General features: G+C 43.0%; 1 protein-coding gene across 1 annotated transcript; it reads right to left on the bottom strand.

Moving 5' to 3' along the window:
• Positions 1-3,458: 3,458 nt before the first annotated feature.
• Positions 3,459-12,019, bottom strand: Cthrc1 (collagen triple helix repeat containing 1). The gene is made up of 4 exons (XM_021184088.3): positions 11,783-12,019; positions 8,228-8,449; positions 6,401-6,617; positions 3,459-3,931 (listed from the first exon to the last, which is right to left on the bottom strand). The coding sequence occupies exons 1-4, from the start codon at positions 11,936-11,938 to the stop codon at positions 3,789-3,791; spliced, it is 738 nt and encodes a 245-aa protein (XP_021039747.1). The 5' UTR covers positions 11,939-12,019; the 3' UTR covers positions 3,459-3,788.
• Positions 12,020-12,467: the final 448 nt, after the last annotated feature.

Here is a 12,467-nt window from a genome sequence, read left to right on the forward strand (position 1 = left end):
GAGAGGCTGAACTTGCCTTCCGGAAAAATTCTCAAGACAGCCTGCAACCTGGTGATTGACACCTTAGTGCCAAACTAGTACTGTCAGCCTAATTGCTTACAGGCTGGCTGGCAACAGGCATCAAGAGTGGGTCTGCTGGAGAAGGAAGAAAGAAAGACAAGAAAGAAGAAGGAAGAAGAAGAAGAAGAAGAAGAAGAAGAAGAAGAAGAAGAAGAAGAAGAAGAAGAAGAAGAAGAAGAAGAAGAAGAAGAAGAAGAAGAAGAAAAAGAGGAAGAGGAAGAGGAAGAGGAAGAGGAAGAGGAAGAGGAAGAGGAAGAAGAAGGGGAAGGGGAAGGGGAAGGGGAAGGAGAAGGAGAAAGAGAAGAAGAAGAAGAAGAAGAAGAAGAAGAAGAAGAAGAAGAAGAAGAAGAAGAAGAAGAACAAGAACAAGAAGAACAAGAAGAACAAGAAGAGGAGGAGGAGAAGGAGGAGGAAGGAGAAGGAGAAGGAGAAGGAGAAGGAGAAGGAGAAGGAGAGGAAGAAGAAGAAGAAGAAGAAGAAGAAGAAGAAGAAGAAGAAGAAGAAGAAGAAGAAGAAGAAGAAGAAGAAGAAGAAGAAGAAGGTTAAGAAGATGTATCTGGCATAGTAAGCAACATTTTGTATTCATGTTTGCACTGGCTTTAAACTTCATCTTTTCAAAATTTTTATTTTTGCTGTAGGTGCAAAAGGATACAGGTCAGACTGCGTCAGCATTGGCCCAGTGCTGATATCAGCTAGGGGTTGACAGTGGAAAATGGGAGTGAAAAGGAACTTCTAAAACTTCTCTTAGGTGTGCTATATGGCTTTCTTATGGGGTACTTAGTCTGATCTCTCTCTAGGGAATGCTACGCACCATAAATTCACACTTAGAGATCTCTTAATTCATAAAGCATTTAAAAAGTAAATACATTTATATATTTACTTACTTTGTGTGTGTTTCTGTGGGAGCACACATGTGCAGTGGTGAGGGTGCAGAGATCAGAGGACAATTTCTAGTAGTTTGTTCTTGCCTTCCATTTTGTGGGTCCTGGAGACTGAACTCACTTCATCAGGCTTGATGTCAAACACTTACACACTTTATATACTCCTCATTGAACTATATACACTTAAAATAAAAAGTGATCCCTTCATTCCTAATGGTTTGGTTACTTCTATTTTGAACTATACTACTACCTCCTTTACCTATCTCATTTTTATGATTTACAGGCTGCAGTCTAACCCAACAATGGGCATCTGTGAATGGAAAGTCCATGAATCTAGTAGTTGCTCAGTCCCACGAGGATGAGTGTTTCAGCTGCTTGTCTGTGTAAGCAGGAATCCTGAAGAAGGAGGCTTCAGCATATGTGCTGGTAAGTAAGTGCCCTTCCTTCTCCCATTGGCCTTATGTAGCCTTCTGGCAGAAGGAATGGTGGAGAATAAAGGTGTGCCTCAAGATCACACACAAGGTGTGCATAAATTCAGATCAAAGCCATCTGTCATCCTGCCTCAAGATCTGGATCAAAAGCTTGTGTCTTCCAGCCTCAAGATCTAGTCCACAGGTATTCCCACAAGTTGACTACTGAGAATAGCGATCACCTGCCTTATTCTTTCTACGAAATGGTAAGTAGTTTGTGGCCAGAACCATATGTTTTTACTTTTTGATATATTAAGGTAAAAATTCCTAAAAAGGGGCAGGAGAGATGGTTCAGTGGTTAAGATCACCGATTTCCAGAGGTCCTGAGTTCAATTCCCAGCAACCACATGGTAGCTCACAACCATCTGTAATAGGATACTCAAATGGCTGAGAAACACCTAAAGAAATGTTCAACATAGTCATCAGGGAAATGCAAATCAAAACAACCCTGAGATTCTACCTCACACCAGTCAGAATGGCTAAGATCAAAAATTCAGGTGACAGCAGATGCTGGTGAGGATGTGGAAAAAGAGGAACACTCCTCCATTACTGGTGGGATTGCAAGCTTAGGTATCACCACTCTGGAAATCAGTCTGGCCGTTCCTCAGAAAATTGGACATAGTATTACCAAAAGATCCAGCAATACCTCTCCTGGGCATATACCCAGAAGATGCTCCAACATGTAATAATGGCACATGTTCCACTATGTTCATAGCAGCCTTATAATAGCCAGAAGCTGGAAAGAACCCAGATATCCCTCAACAGAGGAATGGATACAGAAAATGTGGTACATTTACACAATGGAATACTACTCAAATATTAAAAGCAATGACTTCATGAAATTCTTAGGCAAATGGATGGAACTTGAAAATATTATCCTGAGTGAAGTAACCCAGTCACAAAACAACACACATGGCATTAGCCCAAAAGTTTGGAATATTCAAGATTCAATTCATAGACCATATGAAGCCCAAGAAGAAGGAAGACCGAAGTGTGGCTGCTTCAGTGCTTCTGAGAAGGGGGAACAAAATACTCATGGGAGGAAATATGGAGACAAAGTGTGGAGCAGAGACTGAAGGAAAGGCCATCCAGAGACTGCCCCACCTGGGGATCCATCCCAGATAGTCACCAAACTCAGACACTATTGTGGATGCTGGGAAGTGCTTGCTGACAGGAGCCTGATATAGCAGTCTCCTGAGAGACTCTGCCAGAGCCTGACAAATACAGAGGCAGATGCTCAAAGCCAACCATTGGACTGAGCATGGGGTCTCTGATGGAGGAGTTGGAGGAGAATGGACTGAAGTAGCTGAGGGGGTTTGCACCCCCTGGAGGGAACAACAATGTTAACCTGCCAGACCCCTGAAGTCCCCTGGGGACTGGACCACCAACCAAAGAGTAAACATGGAGGGACCCAGGGCTCTCGCTGCATATGTAGCAGAGGATGGCCTTGTTGGACATCAGTGGGAGGAGAGGCCCTTGGGCCTGAGGGTGCTTGATGCCTCAGTGTAGGGGAATGCCAGGGCAGGAAGATGCGAGTGGGTGGGTGGGAGGAGCACCCTCATAGAAGCAGGGAGATGGAATAGGGAGTTTCTGAAGGGGAGACCTGGAAAGGGGAAAACATTTAAAGTATAAACAAAGACAATATCCAATAATGAAAAAAAAAAGAAGACAAAAATTCCTAAAATACTGTTATATTCCTGTCATATAAACATCCTTATGTCTTCATATCTCTCAGGATGCAGAACCATGTTATATATATGTGCTAAAATTTCATAAATTGCTAAATGAATACTTAAAATTTAGATTTATGTTCAACTTCGCATATGTTAAGTACTAGGAATTCAACTTCAGTGGAAAAATCTTCAATTTAAAAATAATAAAGTTGCCAGGCATGGTGGTGCACACCTTCAATCTCAGCACATGGGAAGCATAGGTTGACAGATCTTGGAATTTGAGGCCAGCCTGGTCTACAGTGCAGATTTCAAGACAGCCAGGGCTACACAATCAAATGAACAAACAAATACTTAGGTTTTAGAAGCATTTTATTTAACAGATATAAAATAATTCTATACAGCCCTTACAAAGACATAACCTTTATATGTTATAGTAGGAAATACTAAATACTGTAATGGCATTCCAATATATAGGCTCAAAAAATAATAATGAAAAAAAAATCCTGAAACCATCTTTGGCTGAAATAAAATAGTTAGTGCTAGATTTTAAAGTGTGAGATCACACTTTGGTCTGTAAACATATTTAACTTTGCTTTTTCATTCAGCTGAGCACTTAAAGTGATTTCTTAAATGTCATTTAAATGAACCATTCAAAGGCTTGATTTAAAAAGTCAAAGAGGCAGGGACTGAAACCATCAGAGGCTTTATTTTGGTAGTTCTTCAATGATGATGCGAGACACGGAATTCCATCCAGTAGAAGCGTCTCCTTTCGGGTAATCTGAACAGGTGCCGACCCAGATGGCCACATCTACCAATCCAGCACCAATCCCTTCACAGAGTCCTTCCACTGCAAAACAGAGCCAGTCACAACTCAAGAACAAAAAGCAAAATCACTAATTTTGCATTTACTATAGGAAATCAGATTATAATTCTGTCTAATGCAAAGCTAATTAAAAATTCTAGTACCTGATGATTTTGTAATAAAGGTCTCCTTTTTTTTAGTTGATACATAGACATTTCCATGATCGCTATGCTACGGGCAGTGTTCTCAAACCAAAACGTGTTTTTTTTTTTGGGGGGGGGGGTTATTTATTTCATTTACATTTCCAATGCTATCCCAAAAGTCCACCACCCCACACTCCCCCACCCACCCATTTCCACTTCTTGGCCCTGTCATTCCCCTGTACTGAGGCATATAAAGTTTGCACGACTAATGGACCTCTCTTTCCACTGATGGCCGACTAGGCCATTTTCTGATTCATATGCAGCTAGAGACATGAGCTCCAGGGGGGTACTGGTTAGTTCATACTGTTGCTCCACCTATAGGGTTGCAGATCCCTTTAGCTCCTTGAGTACTTTCTCTAGCTCCTCCATTGGGGACCCTGTGGTCCATCCAATAGCTGACTGTGAGCATCCACTTATGTGTTTGCTACCAAAACGTGTTCTAGTTACTTAGAACCAAAGAACAATTTACCCAAACGTATGGGAAGCCTACACTTCCAACTTTTAAGACTTCCCAATTTTGGGTGAGACCTGAACCACAGCCTGGATCAAGATATGCAAGTCCTTTTAAAGAAAGTCCTTTTCAACATGGATCCCTAGATGTAATTCAAATCTAAAATAGGACTTCTATATGAGAAAAAGAAATTCTAGCTTAATCTTATACTATCCCTTCAATCTGTGAATCCACTTTAAATAGATTCTTATTTTTGGCAAAAAAAAAATTACATCTACTATGTATGTATGTATGCATGCACCTACCTACCTACCGTCTATCCAGTGTGTATATGTAGGTGTGGATACACATGTGCCACAGTACACATGTGAAGATTAGAGGACAGCTGATTACAGGGGTTGGTTCTCTCCTTCTACCATATGGGTCCCAGGGAGCAAACACAGGTCCTTGGACTCTGAGGGGGTGGGAGAGTGCCTTCTACCTGCTGCTAAACCACCTTACTGACCCTTTAATAGGATGATTATATTAAAGAGGACATTTTGTTCTGTTTTTTTGTTGTTGTTGTTTGTTTTGGGGGGGTTGTTTGTTTGTTTGTTTGTTTCAAGACAGGGTTTCTCTCTATAGCCCTGGCTGTCCTGGAACTCACTTTATAGACCAGGCTGGCCTTGAACTCAGAAATCTGCCTGCCTCTGCCTCCCGAGTGCTGGGATTAAAGCCACGCCTGGCTTGTTCTGTTTTTGCTGTTTTGGTTTGATACTGTATCCTACACATACCCTCTGGGCTCTCAGATTCTAACATACATCTTGCATTCCAACTTACCAAAGTTCTTCACTCACATCTAAAGAAAGATTTCATGGTTGGTCACTGAAACAGGCAGAGTCGCATTACTTTTGATGTCTGTGCTTAGTGCGATTCCTTTCCTTACTGGAGGTGGCTGATTCTTGAAGAAAATGGCTCTTGACATAAAGTAGTGCCGTGGCTATTTAGCTTTCCTACCTGGTTGACTTTGATGTACTTATGTGCCCTGTCAGGTTTCCACCTTAGTTAAAGTGAATGCAGTTCAACTGAGGCCCAGGAATACAGAACTAAAGTATTCTGCCCTTCCTGGCTACAACATACCCACTAGTTCAGACCTCTTCTACAGTGGGAGGTAAGTGGTGAGTCCATAGTCCCACTTAAATTGTCTAGTAGTCTACACCATGCTAGCTGAAAATGCATGCCAGCAATACTTAAGTGTCCCCAAGGCCTTGACCCCTTATATCCTAGAAATGAGTCTTCTTAAGCCTGAAGCCAACAGACTCTAGACAGGTGTGGGTCTTCCTCTTCCATCAGCCTCACTGCAATGCAAACGATGTAATGATCAAATCCCCCATTAATTGAATCGTCCTGGAGGAGCAGTACCCAGAGCAGGAATCTTTTTTTCAAGTTTCTCAGATGAACCCATTGTATTGCCAAGGCTGAGAACCAAAGCCACCACTGTACAGAATTCCTGGCTGTCTTGCCATTTCTAACTTATCATTGATTTTCAGTTTTGGGGCATATTGTCACGACTACGGTGTTGTTATTGTTGTTGTTGTTATTTGCTTTGTTTTATTTTGTTTTTAAGATAAAGGTTCTGGAGCCTTACACCAGAGATTCTGAGTCCCTTGGTCAGAGATGACACCCTAGCATCTATACCCTTTGAAAAAAAGATCTGTAAAATTATGTGAATTGCAGTCCAGGGAGGAGAGACCAGCTAGAGGACTATGGACCAGCTAGAGGTTTATTTATAACAGGCTAGATACCCACTATGACAGTGGAAACCAAACAACCTCTTAGGCAGATTTGAGGCCCACTCTGAAACACCACTATTATACATACCAGAGGAAGTACGATGAATATTAATAGTTGAATTTAACTCAGGGCTTCCTTGGTCCAGATAGATGATGGCTTCGATGGGAAGAGGTCCTGAACATTCAGCTCCATTAAACGTAAAATACCAGCGCTGACAGCATGCATTCCTGCATTTGAGCCGAAGCGAGCCACTGAACAGAACTCGCAGAGCACTGTTGGAGCGCATCTTCGTGAATGTACACTCCTGCCAGGGAAGAAAGACAGCCAGACATTTTTCATTTTGATTAAAAAGTTCTTCAACCATCAAGTTATGGAGGCTAACCCATAATAATGACCACAGTCTGAAATTTGGGGAGGCCTTTGAGACTCCACTGATCAATAACTCAAAAAGAGGTACCCCATATCTGGTACTTTTTTACTTGGTAGTCTATGATGTCTAGGGGAACACCATTTAGCTCCCTTTACACATATGTATGTACATAGTTTAGGATGCTTCTGCAGTAGTAGGTTTTTTTCAAAGGTCTTCGGTGTTAGGTATCCGTGCTCAGACACTGTTCCCTCTCTTGCCCTCCCATCTAACCTGTGCTGGGATTCCCTTTCCTGCTCCACACTGCCTGCATTGTACCCCCTTCCCTTACTAACTTGAGAACTTCTATGACTATAGCCTAATTTAAATATGCATATCTAAAGCTTCAAAGCTGGCATCCACGCATGAGAGAGAACACGCTTCGTTCTTTGTCTTCCTGGGTCTGGGGGATCTCACTTGAAATGATTATTTTCAGCTTCCACCCATTTACCTGTAAATTTCATAATTTCCTTTTTCTTTACAGCTGAATAATACTCCTATTTCTGATGGTCCCACATACTTAAGTCATAGGACGTGGAAAATTAAGCTGTCAGGGACATAGAAGATTCGCCCTTCCTGGTTAACTTTCATAGTGCTGGAAGGCTCAGTGCATGCTGCCAAGGAAAAAGCAATGAAGTGTTTTACCCAGCTGGGCACCCTGTGATCTGTGTTAGCGGTGGTGCCACTAGTGCAGTGGTGGTTCAAGTGTTAGGGGGCCATTAAATAGTTGTATTTAGTGATTGGGTTAAAAGCCAGTTCAACCAAAAAAAAATGAAACTCCAGCCTGCTATAGTTCACTGGACCCAAAAATCCATATCTGACCAGCTCATAAGGTCCTAGAGGAGAAAGTAAGTACTATTATTCTGTTAAAAGGACATAGTAATAGCTCCCCCTCAGCTACACCCAGGGCCTCTTGGAGACAAAGCACTAATCACTGGATCTCTCAACTAGTCCCTGGATCATTCATCACGATGCCCTCCCGACGTGCTATTTTGCGTGCTTCTCCTTACACAAATGTTACAGAATCACCATCGTCACTATTTTAACTCACTAGCATTGACTTCAGATCCCCTAACTTAAGCAGGTTTAAGCTGAGCTGGCGACCAAGGACAAAAGGACTTCCCGTAGCAGGGATCCCAGTCACGTGGTAATTTTTAGGTTCATCTTCCACTTTTAGCTCTGAAGCTACAGCAGGATGTATTAGATTAATTTAAAGTTACTTTACAAGGCTGGTTCCTGCCTAATTTTGGAAAAAAAAAAAGCTATACTTTTGGCGTTTGCTTTATAAAATAGTGATTATCTATCTTAGAAATGCCTTTATAAAATTAGCTGAAAAGTTACCATTTTTTTTTATTAATTTTTAAGTAAAAAGTCAACACATTACCTATCCTGAATCTTTTAATTTAAGGTCCTTTGGTTTAACAACAAAATAAAAAATAAATTTGGCAATGACTTATACAAACTCTTATATTTTGCTTCAACTTTACTATAATTTGGGCTTTACTTACCGCAATTTTCCCAAGATCTATGCCATAGTTCAGTGAACTCCACGAACACTGCTTATAGTTTGGGGTCCAGGACTCCTCAAAGCTTTCCCTTAAGCATTCCCCCTTTTCCCCTTTGAATCCATCCCGACCTGGGATGCCAGGTGTGCCAGGAATGCCGTTGGCCCCAGGGCTGCCATCACGACCCGGAACTCCTGCTGGTCCTTGTAGACACATTCCATTATACTACGGTGCAAAGGAGAACGGGGGGGGGGGGGGGGGGGGGGGAAGTACCATTACTTAGCATGCAGACTCCGTGTAGGGCACAGGGAGGTAGTCCAGTGGTAGAACTCTTGCCTGGCATGCAGGACGCTCAAGGTCTGATCCCCAGTACAAAATAAGTAAATAAAGAAATACAGTCATGAATACATAAACAGTATGTGAGAGTCAAATGAGCACAGCTGCATTTATTTTTAATAAACTGGAAGAGTCCCTCTAACCTACCTCGTCCATGTTCTAATGGATTATTATGGGGAACTCATTTTAAGGGTATTTAAAATTTCTCCAGACCCTGACATTCTATGTTAGCTTCTTACAATCCCTTTCTTTTTATTTGTTTTAGGGTTTGTTGTTATTGTTGTTTTGTTTTGTGTTGTGTTTTAGAAACAGGGTTTCTCCTTGTACCCCTGGTTGTCCCAGAACTCGCTCTGTCTCTCAAGTGCTAGGATTAAAGGCATGCACCACCACTGCCAGGCCCATGATTTTATCAAGGGACTTGGTTCCATAAATACACTTTTACATTACTATGCAAGATTTTTAATGCTTGTTTTTGGTTATTTCTCTTTTTGTTATAAATATTAATATAACGAGAATACTTGGCCATATAGATTTTTTTTCCTTTTGAGTGATTTCCTTAAGATTATTTGCTAGGGAAATAATTGTGAAATAAAACGTTAGCAGTGAGTAGCTGTCTTGTATTGCAGCGTCTCTAAGTTGTATGTGCACCTCCTCTGCTCTTCCCATTTTTATGCAGAGGAAAGTGCAGTGGGTAGAACTTCTCCAGTCCATTCTGTCTTCCTTAAGAGAAGTCTGTGGCCCAGTTTCATGTGATCACCTGTCCTCAGCAGGTGTGTAATAATCTAGCAAACCATCTGTAAGCGCTAGTATTCTCTGTTTTGTTGTTTGTTTCTGTATGCTGTAGAATTTAAAGGCGTGGATTCTAGAACCTTTTTTTTTTTTTTTTAATTACTAGCCTCATCCCGTCTTAGATGTGTGAGACCAGGTCGTTTACTCAGCATTTCAGTGCCCATTTCCTTATGAATAAAATGAAGATGATAATAAGCATTCTTGCCATGAAGTTAGCAGTTGGTAGCACACGTGTGCCTGTAATCCCTGCACTTAGGAAGCAGAGGCAGGGAGACCCAGAGTTTAGAATCCTGTCAAAACAGTAAATTTGTGGCTAGCCTGGGATACATGGGACCACACCTCAACACACACACACACACACACAGAGAGAGAGAGAGAGAGAGAGAGAGAGAGAGAGAGAGAGAGAGAGAGAGAGAGAGAGAGCACGAATGTTCACATTACATCAATGGGGCTTGAACTTAGAACTTTACACATATCAGGCATGTGCTCTGCCATTGAGCTAGAGTGGTAATATTTTGAGCTTTGCTAATCAATTCCTGCACTTACCCTTGTATTAGTTTACATAGAAAGAGGGGTGACATTAGACTTTTCAAAACACAATGAATTCCAATTAAATTTTTTACTTTAACATTTCATTTATTGTTGTAAATTCCTCTAGTATTATTTGATAATTTCTAAATTCCTCTCAGGAAAGATGCTACATAGAGTATGTTTGTCTTTTCTCAACTTAAAATGCTAGTCCCAATAGGTATTTAGAATCATTAGTGAAAGTCAACAAAATGAAAACATGTGAATGGAAGCTCAAATTCCCTCACCCAACGCCCCATTTCCTGTGTTGGCCACCAGGGGGCAGAATTCAGTGGGAGCGTGAAAGACACGCTTTGAAAACGCCTATACAAAGTCGCTTTATAGAATCTGTGGAAACCTTCCTAATGACTGTGTGGACTTTTTCTGTCACCAAGGCCAAATCCAATCTACAGGATGCACCTGAGCCTGGCAGCACAGATTGCTTTTCCAAGTCGGGGTAGAGTTGCGGTACTGTACAATCCTTGGAGGGGGAAAATGCTAGCTTTATGGGAAAAGGACTAGTATGTATCTTAACTACACATTCATAATCCGCAAACTGCACACGAGCCACATTCATGTGGCTCTTTTTTTTTTTTTTTTAACAACTTAGGCACTCAAAATAGAACTGTAGCTTCAACACAGTATGCTTTTGTGGAGGAAAATTATATATCAGAGCATAAAACAACAAAACCCTACCACGGCTGCGTGAAACAGCAAGGATTTCCCCCCAGTGCCTTTGAATCCAGTTTAGAACTAGTTGTCAAGGAGCTTGGTTTATTAGCTCAACTTAGAATGTCAGTGGAAGAAATTCAAATCTAAAAAAAAAATAATATTAATAAAATCAGTAAATGTCCCCTGTCCTTTATGTATTGCAGTGCCTGACAACCATATAGCTTGGTTTAAGGACAGAAGTTTATGATGTGCCAAAGACTACAAATCTATCGATGGCTGGCTCTTGTGCGGGATAGACAAACTCTCTGCCCTCCACTAGGTTTATTGACTTTTAGAGGGAAAGGTCTTAAGCAAACAGACTTTCCCACAGATTAGCCTCTCAGAAAGCCCTTGGGATATTTGCTTTCCTGGATGCGCTTTCTTTCCCCTTAGCTTGAGTACAGTGTTCCTGACTGGCAGTCACAGGTTAAGACCTGACTACGCATCTGTTTTAAACAGATCAGGCAAAATGGGTCCTTGGAAGGGCTCCTAGTGGGGCCTTCATTTTTCCCCTTCAGCTTCAAAGCCTCTGACCACTCCTGGCTCAAGCTGTGGTCCTCTAAGGAGTAAATTGCAGTTCATATTTCCTAGGGAGATGACACAAAGTGATTCATAATCTTCAAGTTAGCTGAACAAATGCTTTGTGGGGGTTGTTAGCCTCTCCTCCAGGCAGACGTGGCCAGACCGAGGCCACTGGTCCTCACAAAGGACACGTTGCACAGCCTTGGCCCAGGGCCAAGAGACCAGCTGGCCTAGGGTCTTCCTCGGGCTTTCTTTTGAAATCAGCTGACTAACTCAATCTACTCCAGTTGCAGTCACAGCATTCCCTACTTCTCCCAACGGTGGCCTCCCCTGGAGCCAGAAATTACTGGGCGACTACACGGATTTGGGCATTCCACCTGACCCACGTCGGAGCATGTGGTGACCTCTCATGATCTCCCGTGGCGTTTCAAGACTCCGCTGCAGGCGTGCGTCAGTTCCGTCCCCACACATGTACACAAGGCAGGACACTGAAGCACTCAAGCTTCTTAACATGCAGCCCTACACTCACCCCTACGGTCAGCACCACCACCATCTATACTGATGCCCTCCCGGTGCGATCCTGGCTGAGTCCTCTCCTCCAGCACTGAGGTCAGGACCGACTCTCAGACTTACCAGGTCTACCACCTCCCTCTGCCGGATCAGCGCTTTTTGCTTCACCTTGGGGTTCTCAGAGGCGCTGGACGGTGCGGACAACTGTAGCAGCAGCAGCAGCACAAGGAAGAGACCGAGCAGCAGCCGCGGGGGGGCCACGCGGCCTTGGGGGTGCATGGTGTGCGGTGGCTGCGAAGCACGGAGCAGGAGGTAAAGGGGTCGGCAGGAGCCTGACCCTGCTCAGCGTCTGGCCCAGCCCTGCAGCCCGCCGCATCAATGCGCCTTTCACTGAGCGCCGCCCTCCCTTCTTCCCTCCCACCCCCTGGATGCCCAGAGCTTGCATACTGTTATAGGCCTGGGTCCCCGGCTCTAGACCGCCCCTCCTCCGCAGCTCCGCCCACCCAGACCCCCGCGGGGTGCTGCAGAGCCAGAGAGGAATGCGCCTGCAGAGACCAGGCAGAGTGACAGTGGTCAGGAACCACAGGTGGGGGGGGAGAGGGAGGGATGGAGACCGCAACTCCCGAGTTTCTTAGAGGCACTCGGCCTCAGGAATCACCTTCGTGTTCCTTCATTCCTAAAAAACTAAAGCTCATTATTTAAAAAAAAAAAAAAAAAAAAAAAAAAAGGTGACATTTGGGGTATTAAATGGAGAGAGCCAGAATATAAGTCTATGACTCAAATAATCGATAGTGTTTGAGTGTTACCC

Source organism: Mus caroli, unplaced genomic scaffold, assembly GCF_978045245.1.
Source record: "Mus caroli unplaced genomic scaffold, Mus_caroli_1 scaffold_16, whole genome shotgun sequence".
Classification (NCBI taxonomy): domain Eukaryota; kingdom Metazoa; phylum Chordata; class Mammalia; order Rodentia; family Muridae; genus Mus; species Mus caroli.